The sequence below is a fragment of the Ceratotherium simum genome, chromosome 16, assembly GCF_057802395.1.
Source record: "Ceratotherium simum simum isolate JZ-2026a chromosome 16, ASM5780239v1, whole genome shotgun sequence".
NCBI classification, from domain to species: domain Eukaryota; kingdom Metazoa; phylum Chordata; class Mammalia; order Perissodactyla; family Rhinocerotidae; genus Ceratotherium; species Ceratotherium simum.
The window spans coordinates 38,276,258-38,295,822 of NC_141915.1; the positions used below are offsets into that span (position 1 = coordinate 38,276,258).

The 19,565-nt window shown below is 42.6% G+C and overlaps 1 protein-coding gene across 1 annotated transcript in view; it reads right to left on the reverse strand.

Annotated features, from left to right (window-relative positions):
- KPNB1 (karyopherin subunit beta 1) overlaps window positions 1-18,180 on the reverse strand; it is a 28,313-nt gene extending 10,133 nt beyond the window's left edge. The window contains exons 1-14 of the mRNA XM_004434604.3: window positions 17,819-18,180; window positions 17,658-17,716; window positions 15,338-15,520; window positions 11,700-11,900; window positions 10,600-10,752; window positions 8,516-8,575; window positions 7,799-7,888; window positions 7,340-7,450; window positions 6,231-6,332; window positions 4,417-4,641; window positions 3,383-3,574; window positions 2,221-2,351; window positions 1,126-1,273; window positions 701-772 (exon numbers count right to left, since the gene is read on the reverse strand). Coding sequence (XP_004434661.1) covers window positions 701-772; window positions 1,126-1,273; window positions 2,221-2,351; window positions 3,383-3,574; window positions 4,417-4,641; window positions 6,231-6,332; window positions 7,340-7,450; window positions 7,799-7,888; window positions 8,516-8,575; window positions 10,600-10,752; window positions 11,700-11,900; window positions 15,338-15,520; window positions 17,658-17,716; window positions 17,819-17,858 — 1,767 coding nt within the window. The 5' untranslated portion in view covers window positions 17,859-18,180. The remainder of the gene's footprint in view (window positions 1-700; window positions 773-1,125; window positions 1,274-2,220; window positions 2,352-3,382; window positions 3,575-4,416; window positions 4,642-6,230; window positions 6,333-7,339; window positions 7,451-7,798; window positions 7,889-8,515; window positions 8,576-10,599; window positions 10,753-11,699; window positions 11,901-15,337; window positions 15,521-17,657; window positions 17,717-17,818) is intronic.
- Between the last annotated feature and the right edge of the window lie 1,385 nt (window positions 18,181-19,565).

Sequence of the window (19,565 nt, forward strand, 5' to 3'; positions counted from 1 at the left end):
AACAAGGAAAGACCTCTTAACAGTCATGCTTTAAAAAACAAAGTTTGGAGTAAAAAAGAGAAGGGAGTTCACAGGTAAGATGACCTAGTTAGCATGACTCAATACTAAAATCTAGTACCTACCCGAGCATCAGACAAGTTACAGGGTTTTGCTGTTCTTTGGTAAAAAAGGGAATAGCTCCTCAACCACTCCATGATTCCAGCCACAAGTGAGGAGTGACATTTTAATTTTCCCAGTCTCTCCTCAGAAAAAGTCTACTGTGAACACTGGGTACTATAAATGATGGAAATTATAATAAAGCTTCCAACAGCAACTGTTGTTTCAAAAGACAATGGTAGAAACTCAAGGCTATATCTTTAGCCAAGTGAACCACCAAATCACACTGGGCTATTCTTGGACAACGCAATGAAAACCAAAGACTAAAAGTTGCCAACACAAAATCGCTATACTGCTGGGAGAACCATCACAAACCAAGCAGTCTCTTTCCCTAACCTGTGCGAGACACAAATTGCGTCTTCGTGGACAGGCAAGAAAGGAAAATGGGAAATTACTCTCCCAATCAATCAGAGACCAAGGCCTTTTGAGAGGAGCTTCTGATCAGCATCATCTACACCATTTCAGAGTTCTGTGTGCACATAAACTTGTCATCCTGATATGATTCTCTTCCCTGGAGCTATTAAGTGATAACGAACCATCATACCTGAAGAGTTGCACAGAGTAAAGACTGAAGGTCATTGAACTGGATCCTATCCGATGTACTCTGGATATGTGACTACAAAGAAAAGAAGATCATCATGTTCTGAATAAACCCCTTCTAAAAGGGCTGTAAATTCCCTCAACGCTTCCACTTTTGCTGGGTTTGCCAGGACCATTAAATAGTGTTTACTGACACTACTGCTGGAAAGTAAATAAAAAACTTATATGCATATACAGCGTAACGCATGTAGGAATAAACTGTGACAAGCAATGCAAATTTTAAGTCACAACGTTTTTTATATAAGCCTGATAACTTTCTGAGAAAATATATACTTAAACACCAAAAAGTGAGAACACTTTGGAACTAGAGCTGTGTGTTAGGAGTACTGCACCCCTTCCACCACGAGCCAGGAGCACCCTGAGCCTCACCTCCATCTGCAACACCTGCTGCAGTCGCTCCATGATGACCAGAGTGGTTTTCTGAACCGCAGGGTAACAATCCTTGGCACTGTTTTTCACAATTTCCATCAGAGATTCATATGCAGAACTCCTTAGGTTGTTCTGGTGTCCATCAGGTCTGTAACGAACACAACAAAAATCTCTGCCTCAACTGAGAAAGGGCAGAAAAGTTGTTATACTGTACACATTGTCTCACCAAAAATAAGAACCCAGAAACCGATGTTGTTGCAGACCTGGTTTGAGTGTGGCAACACAATACAGCCAGGAATCAAATTTTCAAGCTTTGAGCCATTGGCTATGATCATTATGGTCTCCAGACCTGGTTAAACTTTAGAATGGCCTTTTTGGAAATGGGCTAAAATTATAGAGAAAAAATTAGTTTAAAATGCTGAAGAACCCACGTGGACAATTGAGGAGGTTGCCTGAATAGCCAAGACAAAGACACCTCAATTTTCTTCACTCATCTGCGAGAAATGCCTTTATATACAACCTTTAACAGAGAAGTGGAGATGAACTAGTTAAACATGGAAGATTTTCTACCCAGCCCTCTTTTTCTTTTAAGCATGGCTTCAGGCATAGCTCACACAAAACCAAAATAATTAAAGGCTGTCCCCAACTTCAAACCCCTTAAAACTACATTTCAAAAGCTCATTTATAAAACAATTCTATTTAATGCCAAGTTCTTCATCCAATATCATAAATGGTGGTTAATGATCTGGTGTGGCAACTAAATTCATAATGAGAGCTACTATTTCTCTTATACCATAATCAAACACTCCTGTTAACTGTAGACACTGCAAAATGAAGGGACCTCTTTAGATAAATTATTCTCTATAAGCAGAGAAATGAGACTGTTTTCTGACTTTAACTGTAAACTGAACAATTCTAAGGTAGACAATCTACATTTCTTTCTTTTCTTTCTCTCATTTAAACAAATAATCGACTATAGAATTCTTTTAATTCCTCCTATTGCAATGTTTATGATTAGGTTAGACAGCCCCCCACATAAGGGACAAAATGAGTTGGATGCAAAGACACCACCCATTTCTGCGCAGTAACAGTTACCTGTCTGTGGTCTCCAGAAGCTTCTGAACTATGAGTTCAAAAGAAGAAGATAAGCAATAGGTAGCTGGTTCTTCCTGATCATCAGCTACGTCTGCAGCTTCATAAGCAGCTTCAGCCAGACTGGAGAAAGCCTTGAACCCAGACAGAGTTAATATTAGTCCTGAAAAGAACCCCACCTTAGGATTACCTCATTTTTACTTAAGATACCTTGTGCAGTGTTCCTTTCCTACTGATCTAAGAATAGATCAGTGCTAGAGAATTCTCAACCTTTTCTATCAAGGTAAGACAACCTAACATTTTATAGGTATCCCCAAAATTCAATGTTTATTTATTTATTTATATTTTGTTTGTCCTGCCCAATAATCTGCCCACAACTTTCTTTTTTCTTTTTTTTGTGAGGCAGATTAGCCCTGAGCTAACACCTGTTGCCAATCCTCCCTTTCTTTCTTTTCTTTGCTGAGGAAGACTGGCCCTGGGCTAACATCCGTGCCCACCTTCCTCTACTTTATGTGGGACACCTGCCACAGAGTGGCTTAATAAGCAGTACACAGGTCCGTGCCTGGGATCTGAACCTGCAAACCCCGGGCCGCTGAAGCGGAGTGCGCAAACTTAACCACTACACCACCAGGCCAGCCCTGCCCCAAACTTTCTAAGCACCAGGGTACTTTCACCTACAAGTGCCTGCCACTTCACTTCTTTTCATTCACGGAAAGGCTTTCAGTCCCACTCCTTCCTTATCTGAATCCCCCAACACACCCCCAAATAAACTACATGCAGTCTGTCCTGACTCAGCACATAGGCCACCTACCCTCCTTCTCTCTTGCCTCCTTCTTAGCAACGGTACATTCTGTAGCCAGCAACTCTCTACCTTAATCAAAATTTCTTGTCCCCAAGCAACTAAAGAAAGAAAATCGGGTCCAGAGTTTTCCCGCTGGGTTAGCATGACTGTTCTAAATGGTTCAAGAACTAGTCACCATGAGTCAACAAATTCCCACTGGCTCATGCAGTTGGCATCTCCCTCACATTTTAATTGAAGAAATTAGGAGATGCTATTCAGAAAAACCCTTCCAGTGAGGTAGACCCATTTCTCTCCCACACCTCCTACTTCCTTGCCAGTGGCTCGGCCAAGCTCCTTATCTCACCAGGGAGAAAAATCTCTTACCCAGCACACGTTTGAAGCCACTCTGGGTTCAGCACTGAGGCCCTCAATCAGACACTGCAGCAGGGGAGTCAAGTAGACATCATTGATGGCAGCTTCCGGGAGCAGTTCACAAATTCTGCCCACAGTCCATGCAGTTGTATCTCGAACAACTACACTGGGGTCTTTCATTAATTCTATTAGGGTGGGCATGGCCTGAAAACACAACAGTTATTAGCAAAGCAAAACAAAGATTAAAATACATGTTGACTGATACCTCAGAAGAGGAAATATTGATGGCTGTGCTTTAACTCAAAGCATCAAGACAGTTTTGTCCTTAATTTTAAAAGACATGCTTGTCAGATATTCAACAATATAATAAAAGTAAAGTGAAAAGTGAAAAAGTCCTCCTCTCTTCACCAAATCTCAATATAGAGTTTTATTAAGAGTTTGGTATGAAAGCTTTCAGCAGTCTTGACTCAATTACTCAGGTAGAGATCCCAGGAAGCAGCTGTGATGGCATTTGGCTATATCCTGAAAGGACGTGTTCTATATGCACTAAACTCAATTATATGGACTCTTGTGTCATTTATAAGAGCAAAATAAATACAAAATTTCCATAAGACTGCATTACATAAATATCATTTTGTTCTAAGGAAAGACAATCACATAATTAAAAATTATGCATTAAGGGAAAAAACAAGTTATAAGACTACTGGCACAGTAAGATCTCCATCCTGCTGCACATACATACACACAGAAAAAAGCTGCAAGGATAAATACCAAGAGTTAAGAATGCTATCCCTGAGCAATGGGATTAAAGGAGACTTTTTCTTTTTGGCTTTTTTGGCATTTTTCAAAAGTCCTGTGACTTTTGTAACAAAAAAAGTTAAGAAATATATGTTACCCTTCACTGACAGCAAATAGCTATCTAGAAATAACTTTTGTGGGTGACTACTTAATAGCTTTGTTTTTAAAATAAAGGCAGATTTTCAAGCAGAAAGTTTAAACAAACAATAAATACCCCATTTTCCACCCCCAAACTCCCTCAGCTTCACCTGTATAACTAGCGGTTTGAGCTGATTGGGCTCTGGTCCTTCCAAGATACAGCCAAAAGCCATCACTGCTGCATCCCGGTACCGCCAATCAGGGTTCTTGATGTGTTCTTTAATGAAGGGGAGGACATGCGGGACAATGTCATCTTCACAGCAGGTGGCCAGAAGCATGAGGCACACCCCTGCCGCTTTGCAGGGGTTCCAGTCGTCATCGTCATCATTTTCATCCTGGTGAAACAATGTGGCACTAGTTAAGTTTTTGTTCAAAGAAACACTTTAACTGAAAAGTTCCTCTAACTACTCCCAAATGTCATTAGAACTTAAACTCTGGGGAAGTAAATAAAATCTAAAACCTTTATATTTTAATCTCTTCCACAAAGATTCATCACAGCACAGCCTGTTAAATAAGATGCAGATGGAGGGAAGATCCCACTTCCTACTATACAAAGAAATGAGCAAACTTCAACTACATGTAACCAGTATGAACTCTGAACACAGAGAGTACAAGGCAGAACAAAAGAGTCTATGCTATACGGTTCTAGCTATATAAAGGTCAAAATGAATCAAAATTAATCTATGGAGTTAAAGGTGAGGAATTAATTAATAACTAGGAAGAAGACATGAGGGAGGCTTCTGGTGTGCTATTAATTGTTATATTTCAATAAAAAGTTAAACACACAAAAAAAGATTCCATTCAGATCTCCCTTGAAATTAGAATTCAAGGTATATCTTCCTTACTGTGGCCATTCACACCACATAGTAATTTAACGCAGGTTGCCTATGTAGTTTCAGAAAATTACAAACCTAAAGAATGACCTGTTCCCAAACAAGAAAAGCACAACAAAAATATAGAAAAGTGAAGATACTAACGTCAAAAGATAAAAAATAGCAACTGTAGAACTGAAAGATGAGATGAAAATTTAAGGGAACACCCAGTCCATTTCATACGAAATACATCTCTACTTATCTTTTGAGATTGTTATATTGAAAGAGTCATGTACTTTCCTAAAAACAAATTATATTCTTGTGTACAAAGAAATTTTGCAGTGCTCAAAGTTACAGCACTCTTTCCTCAGAGCACTGCCAGCTCTTTGGTAGTATTTCACACGCACCAGAAGAGATGAGGTGACAAAAAGAACCTTCCCAAACACCATACCAAGAAAAACGGGGATGCATCAAGTCAAAAGGGAACAATGGCAACCAAGACACACTTCTTATAAAAGAAGTTTTATATTTACTCATTAGACCCATATCTTTGTGAAGTCTTGTTACTTTTACTTTGTCCTGAATCTTATTAATTGATGTTAATGATCATGAAGGATCAGAAGTTTCTTTCATGGGCTGGAGCCCTTCATTAGGATCTGAATAACTTTTATTTAACCTCATCAGCATTTTAAAAGTGTATACATATATACACACACACACACACACATACCGTCAACTCGTGAAAATATCCTAGCTATCAGCAAATATTTGAGCGGCCTAAAACTAGCACATCTCTCTTCCCAACTTTCTTTACTGCATCTTCTATAGCACGTCTCTTGTGTCAGTTTGCACAACGCAGCACTCAGGAAATCAGAGCAGTGTGTGTGGCTCATCCCTGATCAAGACTGAAATGTTCAGACCCAGTTCTCCTCCACAAACAACTCTGCGCCTAGAGAATCTTACAGATCCAGCTCAGCTATTCCAGAGTCATCTATAGCAGAACATTAACCAGTTGAAGTGCTGCTGAGCTCCTTCATGGAAACTATTCTATAGCAAACCAACCCTTAACAAGGTCTCATAGCTTACCTGGCTAGATACAGAAGGTAACTTACCTGTTTAGTTAGTGTCTGTGTGAGGATTGGAACCAGGTACTGTAGTGCTCCCTTGGCATAAAACTTGCTGGTGTGCTCAGGGGGCCGTCCTTGTTCTGCTGCCTGAGGAGAAACATAAAGCCCATTCTGGATGGCAGCAAACAAGCTGATACTAAAGGCATAAAATTAGAGCTGCCCAGGGGTCTGAACAGAAATATATGGAGCAAATGGTAACATTCACTATGATCTGTGGAGGCGCTCATTTTTTGGTCTACTTCAATGAAACTCTTTTAGGCCATACAGATAACCTACCTTAAAGGACTAAGGCAACTCTTTAAGAATTAAATTCTTTTTTCACAAGCTCCATTCGTATTAAAAAGCTGCCATCTAAGTGACCGTTGGATCAAGAGATGTACTAAGTTTATATAAGGATGCCAAAAATAAGATTGTGTTTTTTGCAGTACATAAAGACAAGGTTGGAAACAAAGCTTGAATTCAAAAACTGCAAGTGCTGGGCCGGCCCTGTGGCTTAGCGGTCAAGTGCTCACACTCTGCTGCTGGCGGCCCGGGTTCGGATCCCAGGCGCGCACCGATGCACCGCTTCTCCGGCCATGCTGAGGCCACGTCCCACATACAGCAACTAGAAGGATGTGCAGCTATGACATACAACTATCTACTGCGGCTTTGGGGGAAAATAAATAAATAAATAAAACAAAAATTGCAAGTGCAGAACTAACCCCTTTATCCAAATCTAATTCCTTTACCAGAGTTAGTAAACTATCAATTATACATCCCATGCTTACATTAGGACTTCCAAAAGGAAATAATTCAGCATCAGACGTCACCTCGTTAAATTGTGACTGCCTGCTGCCCCCTTGTGTTCATAGTACCAATATCAATATTTACAACAAATCATGCCTGACTAAAACATGAGATGCCTCATTACTGAACAGTCTCCCTTATGAGGGGCTTTGGCCAGCGGAAAAATCAAAATCTCTACAAATGGAGATACCCTCTAAGCCCAGTCAGAATAAAGCTTTCTCAGAGAACAATAATATCCACCAAGGAAATATGTTCTAAAACCCAGTCAGAATAGCTCTCCCCCCACACCGACTCTCTCCCGGGCTCACCTCTGAAGCTTCAATGGCCAAATCCATTTCCTCATCACAGACATTGGACCAGAATTCTATCCCTTGCAGGGCTACCTCATCAATGTCACTTTTCATTGCTTCAATTGTGATCTTAAGAGAAAAAGCACGACACCCCAGGCCCCAAATAAGTGCTGGTTCAAGTTAGACCCCACCCCTAACCACAGATATTCAACTTTCAAAAATGTAGATTTATGAAAGCTAGGTCTGAAATGAAAGGCAGAAACAGGAAAAAGATTCTTAAAATATACTTTTTACCAGCACAAACAACACAAATTTTCTTGGCACACTACTGATGGGCTTAAACAACACTCAGACTCAAGGAATTTCCCTGATTTCATAATATTAAGTAAAAAATTACAGAACTGACAAAACAGCAACTAAAAATGATAGGTTGTGCAACTAGCTACAGGCTCCAATACATAAAATAGAAATACTTACTGCAAAAAGAGCAGGACCCATATATGTCTCCATGTACTGATAATACAAGGACATTATCTTCACCAGATTCTGTAAGGCAGCCACTCGTACCTTTTATAAAGAGCAGATTAAAAAAGCTTACTATTTAGTTTAATAATAATGCAATCTGACAAAGGTAAGTAACTACTTCACTCAAATGGGTCAATAATCTAAAGGGTCAGTCGAGGTACATTTGGGTAATGTTATCATTCCCCTAAAATCAATCTCTTCCTTAATTTTTTCACTATTCCTTTCTATTTATTTTCCTTTCCTTCTCTTTTTTACTTTAAAGGTGCCTATGGAACCCATGGCAGGACTAAACTCACTAATGCCACTCAAACTGGATGCTTCTCCCACCTGCTTCAAGGGTCAAGTTTAGGACAGCAATAGCAAAGCTCTTTCAATGGCTACAACGGAAAACAAATCACTTGAATAACTTACGACAATTAAGTAGCAAGGTTGATAAAAAACCATCTCTCCCTTAACCTTTTTCAAGAGGATGGCAAATTTCATTATTTTAACTTTCCAAGTACTGTTCTTCCCTCTTCAATACATTAGAGAAACATTCTTATTAATAATAGTATTAGTCAAGCCTTATTTTGAAAGTCACCTGATTTCCTACACTTCAAACTACTATGCTAGAGTTGGCATTTCCTAGGAAAAATGGCAGACAGATTTTTCATATGACCTCACACTTACCCTTGTATCTGGACACTGTGTGGCTTCACAGACTACCTGCATAATAAAGTGCCTTTCGGACTGCAGGAAGAATAAAAACAAAGAGAATTAGAAGAGTATAAGCCATATTTATGAAGACCACTAGACTATTCCTCTTCAAGGAAACATTCTCACTCCCTCAGGGACCCAACTAATTGTGGACCAATCAAGCAGCTTTTCCTTGACATAGTAATGGCACTGTGAACGCTATAAAGAGTTTGCCCCCAGTGTCTACTACATGACCTGCCCTCTAAGGAGGTCCCTAATCTTTTAATCCCCAAAATGACCTTCAATAACAAGACTTCAGGGAGGAAGCAGAAAGGAAAACATAGGTCACAGGGTTTAAATAAAGATGGTTAGTTAAAAATCTACACTAGGAAAATCTGTTTTCTTGTATTTAAAATTTAGAAGAATTCAAAACACCTGCTTTATTTCAGAGACAAAATTTGTTTTGTGGGAGGTGGCAAATTCACATTAAATGTAGTAAATACAGGAGAACAGAGTAATGAACTTTATTTGCTACTGTCCTAAGTCTTCTGAAATCAAAACAGAAAAACCCTGTTTTCTAAGCAATTGGAATGGAATTGCAGTTTGCTTTGGCTTCAGACCTCCCCACATTGTCCACTATACGACCAAGAAATGGCAAAAAGCCAAGCTAAAGTGTCAACAAACATATATATACAAAAATACTTTCAGATCATGTAATCCAGCAATTCCACTTCTGGATATATATCCAAAAGAACTGAAAACAGGGTCTCAAAAATAAATTTGTGGGCCAGCCCCGGGGCTTAGCGGTTAAGTGCGCGTGCGCTGCTGCTGGTGGCCCAGGTTCGGATCCTGGGCATGCACCGAGGCACTGCTTCTCGGGCCACGCTGAGGCCGTGTCCCACATACAGCAACTAGAAGGATGTGCAGCTATGACATACAACTATCTACTTGGGCTTTGGGGGGAAAAAATAAATAAAATAAAATTATAAAAATAAATAAATAAATAAATTTGTACACCCATGTTCATAGCAGCATTATTCACAATAGCCAGAAAGTGGAAGGAAGCAACCCAAATGTCCACTGACAGATGAATGGATAAACAAAACGTGGTATATACATCCAATGGAACACCATTCAGCCGTAAAAGAGAAATTCTGACACACGCTACAACACGCATGAACCCAAGACATTATGCTAAGTGAAATAAGCCACTCACAAAAAGATAAATCAAATACTGTATAATCAAACTCATAGAAATAGAAAGTAGAATGGTGGCTGCCATGGACGGGGAAAGGGAAAATGGGGAGTTGTTTAACGGAAATCGAGTTTCAGTTTTGTAAGATGAAAAAGTTCTGGAGACTGGTTACAAAACAATGTGAATATACTTAATACTACTGAACTGTACACTTAAAAAAATGGTTAAGATGCTAAATTTTATGTTATTCTATATTTTAACACAACTAAAAAAAATAAGTAAGCAATGGGGGAAATACTTCTGGGCAAAATAAACTTTGTTTATACAATAATTTTCTTTTTTTTAATAATTTTATTTATTTTTTTTTTTCCCCCAAAGCCCCAGTAGATAGTTGTATGTCATATAGCTGCACATCGTTCTAGTCGCTGTATGTGGGACGCGGCCTCAGCATGGCTGGAGAAGCGGTGCGTCGGTGCACGCCCGGGATCCGAACCCGGGCCGCCAGCAGCAGAGCGCATGCACCTAACCGCTAAGCCACGGGGCCGGCCCTATACAATAATTTTCAAAAGCCACCTTCCTAAGGAGGTATGAAACAACCCAATTTCTATAGCTAAAAAAAAATTCCAAAGCATACCCACACTTTAGACTACAAAAGGAAAAACCTAAGCTTAGAAACACATTGGATCATATTCACAAAAACCTGATGAGAAATGGCGAACAGTTACTCCAGGGCCCTGTCGCATATAACACAAACCTTAACTAGAACAGAAATGAATGCTTCTAAACAAAATGATACTTCCTAAATTACAAATGAAAAAAACAAAGCTTTCCTTTAACTCTCAGTCATCACTCTGAACCTACACCTTTTGGTCAAGACACTCACCTCTTTGTCAAAGTTTGCTTTGGTGAACTCCAACGAGTTCAGGAGTGCATTAGTAGCTGCTAGCTTCACATTATTACTAGGCTCTTCTTTCCTCATCCCCTGGATTATGGCAGTCAGAATCTCGTTGGATTTATCCTGTAGCTGCTCTGGGTCCTGAAACAAGCAGAGAAGTGCAGTGAATATAATAATGAGTTCATGACTAATCAGCAGTCCTTTTAACTGTAAAATCCACTCGAGTGAGATCCACTTCTCCCATCTTTTCCCACACATTTCCATTTAGGGACACAACCACTTGCAAAATATCCCAGGGTCCGGTAGTCCAAAATCGAACTGTAACAAGTTAAACTCATCAGCTTCATCTCTGACTTCTTAGCATAATGACTCTGGGCATGAGGTAATGCTGGCTTTTTTTTTCCTTCTGTGCAAATGGAGATGGTAGTCTGGTGTTTTTTTCCAGGCCATCTGTACCAACTGAAGTAAAGCTTCAGAACATCTGAGGACCAAGGATAAACACCTGGGCACAACATCTAGGGAGTCTAAGTCCAGGTCAAGTGCTGTGGACTTCTTTGCTTCATCAAGTCTGTGTATCAAAACAGACACCAAGAGTGGTAACCTCAGCAGCAACAACGGTCCTAGGAGGGCTGCATTTAACATACTCTGTTGTGGTTCCAATGTCTAAACCAACTACAGCAAGTGTTGGCAAACTGTTTCTGTAAAATAGTAAATGAAAAAGTAACACAGCATCCATGGTACACTGAAGATCTTGAGAAAGAGATCAGGTCAAGGATGCTCCAAAACAGAGAATATCCTCTTTTAAAGTCCAGAATCTATGCCTCTCTAAACATATGGATTTCCATTTTAAGTTTGTGACCCTCAAGTGTCTTTACTTTAGGGCATGATTAGCAATGTGAGACTGTTAAGCTAACTACCCAAATAAACAAATAAAGCAGTCTTACTTCCAAAACTTTTGCAGTACTTCCACTGCTTCTGCATTAGCTTGGTTTTCTTCATGATATGATAAAGAATAATCCTAATACCATGCATGTCACAACTACAGGGAATCAGAGGTATATAAGTTAGATACATCAGGCGGCACTTACTATATCTTGGCAAATGTAACCAATAGCTTCCAATGTCGACTCTTTCATGTGCTCTGTGCTGTTGGGGTTTGTGACATTGGCCACCAGCTGAGGAATGAGTTCTGGCCACTGGTTCACTGGGATCTCTGCACAAGCAATACCAGCCACACACTGGGAGGCAGAACTAGGCCGGTAAGTTTCTGTCCCCAGAGTCTGCAAAACCTGTACACACACACACAAAAACAAGATGAAAGCTATCAATTCCCAATATTATTTGAACACATTTGCCTACCACCACACCTCTTATATCAGTCTCTGAATGTTCTATAACAGAGAAAAGTAGAAGGCATATACAGCACAGGTCAGCTGTTGAAAAACAGCCAGCTCCAGTACCAACACCAGCACAGCTGACACTGCCCCACAGCCTAGCAATGAAACTAACCATCCCCTTATGTACAAATGGAATTCTCCAAAGCCAGACACTTCACTTCAATGCAATTAGAAGGGAGTAGCATTAAAAGGCAGAGGAGATGACAAAATTCACCTTCTAGGCTCCTTGGTGGTGGTATAATGGAAGGATGCTCAGTCTTATTTTGTGGACACAAAGTGTGGGATTTTAGAATGATGCTAACTCTGGGGCATTCAAGTGAGTCTGATTCACAGTAGATCACTGTCTAACCTGACTCAAGGAAGAGATCTTCCCACTTACGAAACAGAGAATGAACTTCTTCTTTCTGGTCACCGACAATTTAGCACCCTGGGTGACTTTCATAGAAAGGCTTCAGTCAAGTAACATCACTAAATGCAGATACAAAGTTACTGATGTTACCAACACCTAAGAACTAATCCTTATTTAACTTCCAATCTAAAAGGATTTGTTCTGTTTACCCAAGAATCAAAGAACTGTTCCCTCCACCATCAACAGATACCAAGAACTAGTCAGATATGCCAATTAAAATGAGATCTGCTTATCATTAAACATATTTTGTTTGAGATGGTAATCATACAAGCATTTATGTAAAGGGTAAAGGCACAGGTACAGATAAAGGATGAAGCCACAACTGACCCAGGGTTAATCATTACCATGATCAGCTAACTCAGTCAATGAACTCACTAAGAATCACCAGTCCACTCAAAAGGCAAACAGTTAACTGTTCCTGGCATGAACACAGGACAAAGAGTAGCTGCCAGATATTCAGGCCAGCTCTGCTGACTGGGTCAGGTCACTTAGTATCCTGCTTTGTAGCTAATAATAATGAGCTCCCCATCTTTCTCCTTTATACGACATATCATCATCCCTGCCTGCCCCCAACTCCAACAGCTCTACCCGGTAACAGACAGTTCCAACTGATCCTAAATGAAGGTTTTACTCTCTAGGTCTACCAGAGCTAGAAGCGACTTTAACAAAAACTGTAAGTCAAAGACATGGGAGGTGGGGGTTGGGAATAAGATGAGTTGTCCAAAAACAGGGGCTGAACAGGTATTAACCCAAGTCTGACTAAGAGTTCCAGTCCAGGGCGCCTTGAACTACACTACATCATCCCCTAGTACGTACGTGGAGAGTACTGAATCTCATTCTACCTTTACCTTTTCTCTTTTAAATTGCTTCTAGAAGACCCTTGATTAATATTACTTGAGTGATTCAGAGGGTCCAACTCCTGAGTACCGAAAGTTATTTTTCTTAAAACTTGGGGTGACCCTAATGATAATACCTACTTATTAGAAATAAGAGCAATAATAAACTAGCTCTCAATTGTGTCCAAGACTCAAATTAAAAAAAAATAATAATAACCTTGGGACCGGCCCCGTGGCTTAGCAGTTAAGTGCACGCGCTCTGCTACTGGTGGTCCGGGTTCAGATCCTGGGCACGCACCAACGCACTGCTTGTTCGGCCATGCTGAGGCGGTGTCCCACATATAGCAACTAGAAAGATGTGCAACCATGACATACAACTATCTGCTGGGGCTTTGGGGAAAAAAAAGGGAGGAGGACTGGCAATAGATGTTAGCTTAGAGCCAGTCTTCCTCAGCAAAAACAGGAGGATTGGCATGGATGTTAGCTCAGGGCTGATCTTCCTGGGGCGGGGCGGGGGGGCGGGGGGGGCGGGGGGGGGCGGGGCGGCGGGGAATAACCACCAGCACTGAGAAAATGTGCTACATGTGCTATGAAAGGGAAAAAGGCCAAGACAACTGCTAAATTATTGTTCACGCACAAGGGCTCAACAAGGCCTAAATAAATTCTCATCCAAATTAAAAATAACTTTGGTGTTAAGAGTGATATGCTAAAAACCAACCAAACAAACAAAAACCAGTCAATTACAGTTCCAATCGTGTCTTATCTCATTTACTATTGTGTAATTTAAGATGAGAAAATGAATGGGGACTATAAGCCCCACGATTTCCAGTGACTGATAAAATAAACTTCATTTATATCAAATTACTGAGCTAAAGATTAAAATGTTATTACATAAGCAGACCCAATGTGGATAGAAATAGCTCTACATATATTGAAGAAGACTCAAAGTTGGCTTTCATAACCTAGTTCCAAGTCATGAGCACCTCCATGCAAGATTGGAGAGGGAAGGAGGTACATAACTAGAAAGAGAAGTTACTGCCTTAAGGGGAACTAATTTACCTAATGCTGACACCTAGAAAAAGGAAACAGCAAATATGATGTGCATAACCATGACCTGCACAAGCACACCCACAGGAATCCCCCACTGGTTTCCCCTCAAAAACCAAGGACGAATCGATGACTGCACAGATGCTTACTTACTATGCTCTGTGCCTTATCCATGTAAGACAGGCCACTAAAGAATCTCATTAACTAAAAAAAATAAGAAAAAAGCGAACATCTGTCCACATATTCTGAATCCTTTGCTGTAGCTAGAATTATGGATTTCTAACTCAGCAAAAAAGTCACAAGAACTCCATGGTGCAGAGCAACAAGGGACATTCAATTTTCCTCAAAATTCATCAGTCCAGCTCTTTAAACCCCTTGATAAAAAGCCAAATGTTCCTAAAAAAAGTTTTTCATAATTTGCTAAGTAGATAAAAGCACCATTAACGTCATAATCTTATTTTTCCAACTCTTTGGGCTTGAAAGGCCCAAGAGATCATTTAATTCCCCTTCTGACTGCACATAGTGCCATGCCTAAACCACCAAACAACGAAAATTATCTATAGCAGAAGTTCAACAAGAGCCAGGTGCTGGGTGACTATGGAAGAATCACTTGGGAAGACAGTTTAAAAAATATCCCTGAACCTCACTCCAAATGGGAATCTCTGCAGGGAGCCTGGAAATACATATCATTAACAAATTCTCTAAGTGATTCTGATAGTCCAAGTTGGGAACCACCAATTTGTCTACCATGCAAATTCACCAGAGACTCTACAAATTCTGGCATCTAATTCAAGTTTCCCAAACTGCTGCAGTCTATCTCATTTGTCTAAAAAAAAATTCCAATGCATTAATGGGAACAGACAAGCTGAACTGAGAAAGAAGATTTAAATCAAATACGATTTCTATCTTCAAGTGAAGTTTAGGTCCCAGAAACCTATTACACTGTCAGCTCTATCCCATTTAAATGACAAAAAACTGACAAAGATGTTTCTTGTTCCCTAGGCTAATATGACCAGAATGAGATGAAAGTCACTTACATAATTCTTGACTTCCCGTCGAGCATTAGCATCAATAGCAAGCCACCTCTGCTGATACTGTGCCTTGATATCTGGATCTTTAGATGTCAAAGAGTTCTTGATTTGTAGACCAGCTGCAACTCTGGCAACCTGACTGTTTCCTGGATTTGCCAGCACTCTGGACAGTTCCACAAGGAAAGTGGGCTGTTAAGAGAAGATGCATTTGTGAATGAAAATCTCTCTTAGGAATTTCACCAATTGAGAATGAATTACAGAGCACCAAAACACTGGGGAAAATCTAAATTTTTTAGAACATATCATAACGTCTCAGAAAATGTCAAAATATCTACTTCAAAACTCTTATAAAAATGTTACTTGGTATATAAAGAAGTCATCCATGTTCTCATGCAGCCTCAGCATTTAACAAAGAGTTACAGATTTTGCTACCAACATCAGATCTTCACATTAGATCCCTCAGTACTAAAGCAAATTTGACAATGTGGTAGTCAGAGGATTCTTCTCTGTACTTACAACAGTGCCTAGTACTCAATAAATATTTGTTAAATGAATGAACATGTCACGACAGGGTAGAAAGTAAAATTGTTTTTCTAAATTTAAAAAATCTTAGTCCAAAAAGAATGATACTCAAGGTGGATTTTGATCTCATGGAAGCAGGTAACCTTGTAAAAGAGAGGGAAATACTTATAAACCTAAAACATGGACTTCGGAGGTTAGTTCTATTTTAGTTCTAAGTGTTCAGTAAAAGGGGAACAATGAAAAAAGCAGATTTACAAGCAAAAACATAAATATTTAGGAATAGGAGAACATTGAAAAGTTAAAAATGTCAAGGAAAATAATTTTATATTTAATAGTTAACAGTTAATACGCTACAACCTCCTACACATTTTGTACTTGAGTTATCCACTAAACATACTGGATTCCTGAAAAGCATACTTAATCTTTTGTAATGCACGGGTCCCCAAAACTACTCCCTTTGTTTAAAAATTGTAACACACTCTCCTCCTCTTACCCTCAGAAAGCTCTGTCCAAATGGAAAAGTTAACAGGAAAAACCAAAAGCAGGTACTTTCTTATCACTAACAAGTTCTGCAATCACAGCAGAAGATAATTCTTAAAAGTTTTATTAATTATGTACCACTAAAGAATGTTAGGAATAAGATGTTAGGAACAAGATAAAAGCCTTCTTGCATATTAGCAAAAGTAGAAACAAGAATATACCCTAAATGGAAATGTTATCAGTCTACACTAGTGCAAAATATCTTTTCTACAGAAAGTCAAGGATTAAAAGATTAGTACTAAAAACTAGCACATATGAGGGGGGAAAAAATGATTAAAGGCAGTTTGTATAAAATAAGCCTCGTCACTTTTTTTGTTTACATTACTTTGCCCAGATAACACAAGGGACCACGTTTAATTAGTGTTATTTAGATTTATTACCTAATACTTTTTAAAAGATGTCAAGTATCATCCACCCTTCCCTCTGCTCCCCATCCCCCCCAACAGAAGGAGGACACCAAAGGAAAACATTACTGGTACATAGGCTGTTTCAACCAATCCATCCCACGTTTTTATTTCGAGATCCAGTCTCTAGTGGACTTATCTTCATTTTTTGTCTGTAGCCCTTAAATTTGAAAATACGAAAAACGAAGAACTTTCCTCTGTGATTTCATCTGGACACAGGCCCGATCTCAAGGATGAGCCTCAGCGGGTTGTCTGGGTACAGATTAAGTCTCCACTCAATTGATGTAAAAAAAAATACCCCAGGAGAGGAATAACCAGGCAGGAAACGGAGAAATACTGCCGGAACGGGCATTTGGGTGCCAGGCCTGGTCCTGAGCACAGACCAAGGGATATAGGAAAGCGTAGCGCTCTGGGAAGTAGGTGGAGAGAATCTAAAATCACATGGGCCACGGGACAGGAGAGAGAAGCCGGCCCGGATGAGACCAGGCGGGCAGCCGGACTCCGAGCTTCCACATGGCCCCTAGGCCCGGCTCCCCCACCCCCACCCTTGCTGAACACGCAGCGCCGCGCAACCTAACTTCCCTTCCCTCCCTCTTTCTCCCTCGCGCTGCACCGCCGCCCTCAGGCCGCGCGGCGATTGGGCGGCGGTCCCCCCGGCGCGCCGCGCCATTGGCCCACTGCGGGGCCCGGGGCGGGACACACCCACCGGCTTCCCGATGGCGGGGTTAGGTTGGACCGGGCGGGGGGAGGGGGACGGGATGGGGCGGGGTGGGTTCCCGAGGCCTGGGCCTCCGGGAGGGCGGGAAGGCCCGCACGCAAGGATGGGAGACGGCGGGATGGGGACGGCGGCCGGCACGCACCAGGTTCTCCACGGCCGCACGCTCCAGGAACTTCTGCGCCGCTTCCAGTTCCAGCCGATCTGGGGGAAGGAAAGTGGGAAAGGGGACAGGGTCAGAAGGGCCGGGGGGCCCCCTTCCCCCACCCGGTCACCTCGGCGCGACCCCCGGCCCCCGCGTCCTACCGGGGGACACGGTCTTCTCGAGGATGGTGATCAGCTCCATGGCGGAGGAGGTGGCAGCGGCTCCTCCTAAGACGACGGCCCGGCCTCTCGGGCGGCGGCTCTCACTGGGGATGGGGGTTGGGGGTCGGGTGGGAAGGGAGGGTGGGGTGGGGGGCGGGGGTCACCACAAGCCCATTCACCGGCTCCCTCTTGGTGGTCGCTCCGGCTCCCCTGCCTTCCTCCTGGCCTTCCTTCCTCCCTCCTATTTTGCTGCTGGCGGCGATGGCAGCTGCTCCTCGGGCGGCGGGGGAGGGACCCCGGGGGCAGCTCGGAGCGCGGCTGGTGCTCGGGCGGCGGAGGGAGAAAGAAGGAAGGGAGGCGATAAGTGAACGGCGGCTCGCAGGGAGGGAGAGAGAGGAGGGAGGAAGGCGGAGGGATATTCGGGCCGGGCCTCTCCGCGGCGGCACCGCGCTCCTCGCCGATTGGCTGCCGCCCTGGCCACGCGGAATCCCCAATTGGCCGGGCGGGCAGCGTTGAAGGGCCGCCATGCACTGATTTGCCCGCCAGTTTCAAGGCCCGGGTTGGCTGGGCGGGCAGCGGAATGGGGCGTGCGGATTGGTCGAGGGGAGAGAGGTCGGGGTGGGGCAGGCGAGAGCCGGCCGCTGATTGGGTTGGCCTGGTAAAGGCCTTGAGCTCAGACCGGCTGCGCGCTGGGAGGAGGGTGGACCGAAGGCAAGACTCTGGGCCCGCGTGATTGGCTGGGATCCTAGACGTTGATGGGATAGGGCGCCCGGGAGAACTGGGGAGAGGAGTTCGGGGTCGCGGCCGCGGGAAGGCGGGAGGTGCCCCGCCGCTTTCGGAGCCCGGCGCGGGGCACGACGGGACGCCTCCGGGAAGGGGCGGAGCCGTGTGCGGGCTGCGGTTGGGGAAGCGCCGTCACTCCGAGGGGCGTGTTGAAGAGGATTTCGCGGGCCCGAGCGGGGGAGGGGGGACCGTTAAAGCCCTGCACCGCGCCCACAGGAAGCTGCTTTAATGGTTAGGCCTCCTTGGTACCAGGCTCTCGGCTGGGAAGGACCTTGAAGACCATGCGGTTCAACTTCCAATTTGCAGATGTGGAAACTGAAGCCCAGAGAGGGTATGCAACGTGTCCAAGGTTACACAGCGGGTTAGTGGCCTGGTCTGGACTGGATTCAAGCGCTCCTGACTGCCCTTGGCCTTACACGCAGCTTCCTTTCCAAGGAGGAGAATGCGCATGCAGATCTTTTAGATCTATTTATAGGGTTTGAGGCTTGTGCTGTTTTAAGGCCTAACTCACGTGGGATGGGCATTTGGATTTCTCTTAGACGCCCCATCCATAGCTACCAGGTACTTAAAGGAATAGAAATGTTTCATCCTGCGAAGGTGCCTCTAATCAAGGCACAACCGTGAGCCAGCAGGAATGTGTGTACAAGCATAAAGGATCGTGGTTCTTAGCCTTATTTAGTTCTAAGCCCTGGAAGAAACTAATGAAAGCCTTTCCTTAGCAGAATGCACATAAAGAAAATGTGCATACAGTTTGACTTCCCTGACATTGGTACATGGGCTCCCCGTGAAGAATGTCCTGAATTACTACATTTTCATTGTATTGATCTCGGGTTAATTGGGTATAGCTTATAGAGCTCTTTACCAAATAGCTTGAGCTTGTGGAATAATTGCCCTACTCTAGTCATACTGGGAATACCTGGGAGGAACTCTGTCCTCTCTGAGAGATTCCACCCAAGAATTAGAA